Here is a 5,828-nt window from a genome sequence, read left to right on the forward strand (position 1 = left end):
TTCAGAACCCACTGAGACCCTCCTTCCTCCTGGTGGTGTAGAGTGAGGGCATCGCCTCCACGGTGACCAGCCAGAAGAACTCTGTGCAGCTGGACGGGCTGCGGCCCGAGGCTCGCTATGTGGTCCAGGTCCGCGCCCGCACCGTCGCTGGCTATGGGCAGTACAGCCGCCCAGCGGAGTTTGAGACCACAAGTGAGAGAGGTACATCCCCTCTGTGCCTATTTGTGCCCCGGCCCAGACTTTCCATCCCTCCCCCTCACCAGTGCCCTCCTGTCTCCAGGCTCCAGTGCCCTGCAGCTCCAGGAGCAGCTGCCCCTCATTGTGGGCTCGGCCACGGCTGGGCTTGTCTTCGTGGTGGCCGTGGTGGTCATTGCTGTTGTCTGCCTCAGGTACTCCCAGGCCCACGCGTGCTCCCATGCTAACTAGGGCTTTTCTTTAGTACCCTAGTGCCCAGGTGAATCACTACCCACGTCAAACCAGAGCCACAGCCTTCCCTGGGCCCAGGCTCTCCTTGCTGGAAAGGTCCTCTCCAGTCCACGTCCACATCCTCACCTGTTCCCTCCACACCCCCTGAAGCCACTGGCAGAGTGGACAAAGTCCACTGAGCCCCTTGCCCAGAGACCCAGTGGCTGCTGTCACCACCGACCTTACAGCCCGGCACTGGGCCATCCCCTGGGCATGCTACCCCTCCTGTGTGCCCTAGGGTCCCCTGAACCAAGATTGCTGCGGGACTTGTCTCAGGCCTCCTCTCCCGCCCCTCCCTCCAGGAAACAGCGCCATGGCTCGGATTCAGAATACACGGAGAAGCTGCAGCAATATAGTGAGTTTGTCTCCCTTGGTCCCCGCAGGGCTTGGAGACGCCTCCTCCTGCTTCCAATCAGTGCCATTTCCTGAGCCTCTACCTCACTCCCACCAGCCTCAGAGATGAATGAGATGTGGCCCCTGTCCTCAAAGGCAGTTAGTCCAGTGAAAAAGACAAGATGTGTATACATAGGAAACAATGAGAGAATAATTCAGCGTTAAGCTGGGTGTTCCTGTTTCAAGGGCAGTAAGGGTTCAGAGAAGAGGAAGGCTTCCTGGAGGAGGTGGCCTTGGGCTGAGCTGAGCCAGGCAGGATGAGGGTTGAGGGGGGTGTGGGAGAGCGTTCCTGGCTAGAGGAGAGGAGCCTTTGGAAGGTAGTGGGTGGGGTAGAGAGAGTGCCCAACTGTGGGGGCAGTGAGAAGACCGGCTTGACAGCTGCTGGGAAGCAAGGCTAGGTTCTTGCGGCCAGTCCTTGGAGGGTCGTGCAAGGCAGGCAGAGGAGTTGGGACTTGACTGCACCATAGGTAATGGGAAAGGCTCTCAAGCTGGGGAGTGATACAATGAAAGTATTGTTTTGGGGAGACAGGTATGCAGGTGGATCGGTGGGAAAAGTCCAGAGGCAGAGAGCCCGGCTGGGAGGCGATTGCAATAGTTGGAGTGTTGAAGGCCTGGACAAGGACAGGAGCAGTGTGAATGGGGGAGGGGCAAATGTGAGAGGTTTGGACATGATGAGAGATGAGGGTGAAAGAAGAAGAATCCTAGGTGCCTTTTATGGTCACTCGTTCTCACAGAGGGATGGTGGGAGGGAGGGGAAAGTTGTGGCTTCAACTGAGAGGACTATGGAGCTGGCTTAGCAGGGAGGTTATAGCCCGTGCTCCCGCCAAGGGTGACAGCCTGAGGGTGCAGACTGATGAGTTCCCTCACTGAAGAGCTGCCCCCTTTCACACCCACCTTTTCTTCCTCTAGTCGCTCCTGGAATGAAAGTTTATATTGACCCTTTTACCTACGAGGACCCTAATGAGGCCGTGCGGGAGTTTGCCAAGGAGATCGATGTGTCCTGCGTCAAGATTGAGGAGGTGATTGGAGCTGGTGAGTCCCCAAGGGCACAGTGGGGATGGGAGGTTGGCGGGGGGCAGCAGGGGGACCCCAGGGGAGGGCTGAGGCAGGCTGGGTATAGGAGCATTCCCAGAAATAGCTTACTACCTGTGCCCTGTGCCCTGCAGGGGAGTTTGGGGAAGTGTGCCGGGGTCGACTGAAACAGCCCGGCCGCCGGGAGGTGTTCGTGGCCATCAAGACGCTGAAGGTGGGCTACACTGAGAGGCAGCGACGGGACTTCCTAAGTGAGGCCTCCATCATGGGTCAGTTTGACCACCCCAACATAATCCGGCTGGAGGGCGTGGTTACCAAAAGTCGGCCAGTCATGATCCTCACCGAGTTCATGGAGAACTGTGCCCTGGACTCTTTCCTCCGGGTAAGAGCCAGCCTCCAGCCCCTCGCCTTTCTCCTGCCCCCAAAAGCTGGGTTGGGCAAACCACTTCCTCCCACAAGTCGCACCGACCGTGTTCAAGTCCAGGGATATTTATTAAGGTGGCCTGGTGCAGGGAACCAGCAGGGCCTTCAGAGCCAGAGAGACCCCAGTTCTCACCCTGACGCTGTCCCTACTGCCTGTGTGACGTCAGGCTTTGCTTACCTTCTGAGTCTAGCTACCCTGGCTGTAAAATGGGAGTGCTGGATCTATTTGGGTCCTCACGGGGATTGATTGAGATGTTGTATAAAGATGCCTGCCACACAGTAGGGCAGCTTCCTTACTCTCAGTGCCCTCTGGACATGGTCCCAAGGATAAGCAAAGCATAGTCTTGGAGGACTTGGAGAGGGTGGGCAGGCCGGCGTTGGGCAGGCCCTGGGCCAGAAGGGAGGTGATGGGCCTGATTCAGCTTGCTCGTTGCCTCCAGCTCAACGATGGACAGTTCACAGTCATCCAGCTGGTGGGCATGTTGCGGGGCATTGCTGCCGGCATGAAATACCTATCCGAGATGAACTATGTGCACCGTGACCTGGCTGCCCGCAATATCCTTGTCAACAGCAATCTGGTCTGCAAAGTCTCAGACTTTGGCCTCTCCCGCTTCCTGGAGGATGACCCCTCTGATCCTACCTACACCAGCTCCCTGGTACAGAAAGCAACCGGGAGGGAGTCTGGGGGCGGGGCCAACCAGGCAGGGGCTCAGGGCTGGGGATCAGCCCGGAGTCATAGGGTGAAGGGCATGTGCCCCCCTCACCAGGGTGGAAAGATCCCCATCCGCTGGACTGCCCCAGAGGCCATAGCCTATCGGAAGTTCACCTCTGCTAGTGACGTCTGGAGCTACGGAATCGTCATGTGGGAGGTCATGAGCTACGGAGAGCGACCCTACTGGGACATGAGCAACCAGGATGTGAGTGGGACCAGAGGGGTCCAGTGGGTGGGGGCTGGCTGGGGAGTGGAATGGTTGCTCACTCCAGGTTTCCCTGTTCTCGGCTCAGGTCATCAATGCCGTGGAGCAGGATTACCGGCTGCCCCCACCCATGGACTGCCCCACAGCACTGCACCAGCTCATGCTGGATTGCTGGGTGCGGGACCGGAACCTCAGGCCCAAATTCTCCCAGATTGTCAACACCCTGGACAAGCTCATCCGCAATGCTGCCAGTCTGAAGGTCATTGCCAGCGCCCAGTCTGGGTCAGTACCTCTGCTGCTGCTCTGACCTTGCTCTTCAGCCAACAGCCCTACCCCGGCTCGTTAGGACTTACCAGGTCCCTCCCTTCTCCCACAGCATGTCACAACCCCTCCTGGACCGCACGGTCCCGGATTACACAACCTTCACGACAGTTGGTGACTGGCTGGACGCCATTAAGATGGGGCGGTACAAGGAGAGCTTCGTCAGCGCGGGGTTTGCATCCTTTGACCTGGTGGCTCAGATGACCGCAGAGTAAGTGTGCCTCAGATTTGGAGGGGCAGGGCAGGGGGTCTGAGCCGGGCTCAGGGTGGTGAGCAGAGGGAGAGGGACTGACCCTGCCCTTGGCCCATCTGCAGAGACCTGCTCCGGATCGGCGTCACCTTGGCTGGCCACCAGAAGAAGATCCTTAGCAGTATCCAGGACATGCGGCTGCAGATGAACCAGACGCTGCCCGTGCAGGTCTGACACCCAACTCCCACCGGGTGTGTGTGCCCCTCAAGGATTACGCAGGGACGCTGACCGGTCGGCTGGACTATTAGACTTTTGGATGCCTGGCCTTAGGCTGTGGCCCAGAAGATGAAAGTTTGGGGAGGCCCAAGCTGGGACTTCTCCTCCAGGCCTGTGCTCCCTCCCCAGAAAGTGTGCCCCAAACCTCTTCATATTGAAGATGGATTAGGAGAGGGGTGATGACCCCTCCTCAAGCCCCTCGGGGGCCCAGGCCTTCCTGTTCTCCAGTGGGGGATCCCCACCACTTCAGACTTGGCTGTTCTTCAGTGGAGGTCCTGGCAGGAGCAGGTGGGGGATAAGCCTGGGTTCCATAGGGCCCAGCCCTGGCAGGGGTCTGGCCCCCCAGGTAGGAAGAGAGCAGTCCCTCCCTCAGGAACTGGAGGAGAGGACTCCAGGAATGGGGAAATGTGACACCCCCATTCCCAAGCCAACTGGCACCTCCAGTTTGCACAGGGACTTGTTCTGGGGGCTGAGGGCCCTGCCCCACCCCCGCCCTTGGTGCTGTCATAAAAGGGCAGGCAGGGGCAGGCTGAGGAGCAGCCCTTGCCCCCCCAGAGACTGACTCTCAGAGCCAGAGATGGTTGTGTGTGTGTGTGTGTGTGTGTGTGTGTGTACAGAGAGCGTGGGTGAGCGTGTAAAAGCTTGGCCCTGTGCCCTGCAGTGGGGCCAGCTGGGCCATCAGCGGAATAAAGGCAATAAGACGATTCTCTTGCCCCTTCTTATTCCACTCCCAAGGCAGGATTCCCTGGTGCCCGCAAGTTCACAGCCCCTGGGTGCCAGCTCTTCAGAATTTCCTGGAGTCATTGGGAGACCAGATCCAGGCTCAGCTTTCCTTTTTTGCGTTGTCATCAGTGCATCTAACTTCTTGGCAGTGGGTGATGACAGTAGAGCTCAAAGTACCCCAGAGCTCCCTCTAAGGCCCAGAGTTCCTGGGTGGAGGTCTGATTGGTGTTTTACGGACATCGTTTCACACCCATTGTCTCAAGTTGCTGAGGGTAGAGTGGGTTGGTCAGCTCCCAGGGTCACGTGGCTAAGGACAATGGTGTTTAGATGGAGAAGCCAGCTCCCCTTCAGCAAACATCAGCCCAGAAGTGTTGGCTACTCTTTTCTGAGCACTTACTATGCTCCAGGCACTGGGCTAAAATGCTTCATTTATACGCAGATCGTATTTAATCTCACAACAACCCAGCCTGGAAGGAAGTATTTTTACTCCTTTTTACAGAGGAGGAAAGAGAGAGGTTAAGTAACTTGCCCCAAGTCGCTGAGCCAAATAAATGAGGTCTGGGGCTGGGGTTCCCACCCAAAGACTGTCCGCACACTCGAAAAGTTCAGAGGATAAATAATAAGAACCAGGGAGAGGGTTAGGAAAACAGCTTCTGGAAATGTCAAGGGAGAAAATGCGGGAGGGGGGCGCAGGTGCAGTCGTTTTCCCAGGGTCAAGAGGGACCCCTGGACCGTAAACTCCGTGCGCAGCATGGAATAGGTTTCCGAGGTACCTGCACAGCCTAGATTAGAGCTTTGCTGGCTGGACCCGGTGGGGGAGGGGCGTGGACAAAGACTTCTGGATCCGACGAGGCTCCTCATACTGGATGCCTCCAGGCGGGCCGAGCCCGCAGGGGAATTCTAATTGGGGTGATAGCTAGGGGTTGGCGGGGCTGCGGGCCTGCAGGCCCGGGAGGACGGAGGCAGCCTGAGTCCGAGATTGAGGGTTTGGTTCGGTGCCCCACCGCCGGCTGCCTGGGAGGGAGAAAGGAACCCGGGAGGCGGGGGCGCAGGGAGCGCGCGCTGCAGGCTCCCCGGCCGCTCCCGCC

The 5,828-nt window shown here is 58.3% G+C and overlaps 1 protein-coding gene across 1 annotated transcript in view; it reads left to right on the forward strand.

Annotated features, from left to right (window-relative positions):
* The window catches only part of EPHB3 (EPH receptor B3), a 10,754-nt gene extending 6,032 nt beyond the window's left edge, over positions 1-4,722 (forward strand). The window contains exons 6-15 of the mRNA XM_006773640.2: positions 42-201; positions 281-389; positions 768-820; positions 1,768-1,890; positions 2,025-2,272; positions 2,754-2,969; positions 3,081-3,230; positions 3,319-3,512; positions 3,607-3,762; positions 3,867-4,722. Of these exons, the coding sequence (XP_006773703.1) occupies positions 42-201; positions 281-389; positions 768-820; positions 1,768-1,890; positions 2,025-2,272; positions 2,754-2,969; positions 3,081-3,230; positions 3,319-3,512; positions 3,607-3,762; positions 3,867-3,975 (1,518 nt within the window). The 3' untranslated portion in view covers positions 3,976-4,722. The remainder of the gene's footprint in view (positions 1-41; positions 202-280; positions 390-767; positions 821-1,767; positions 1,891-2,024; positions 2,273-2,753; positions 2,970-3,080; positions 3,231-3,318; positions 3,513-3,606; positions 3,763-3,866) is intronic.
* The last annotated feature ends 1,106 nt before the right edge of the window (positions 4,723-5,828 follow it).

This window comes from Myotis davidii, unplaced genomic scaffold (assembly GCF_000327345.1).
Source record: "Myotis davidii unplaced genomic scaffold, ASM32734v1 scaffold27, whole genome shotgun sequence".
In the NCBI taxonomy this organism is placed as follows: domain Eukaryota; kingdom Metazoa; phylum Chordata; class Mammalia; order Chiroptera; family Vespertilionidae; genus Myotis; species Myotis davidii.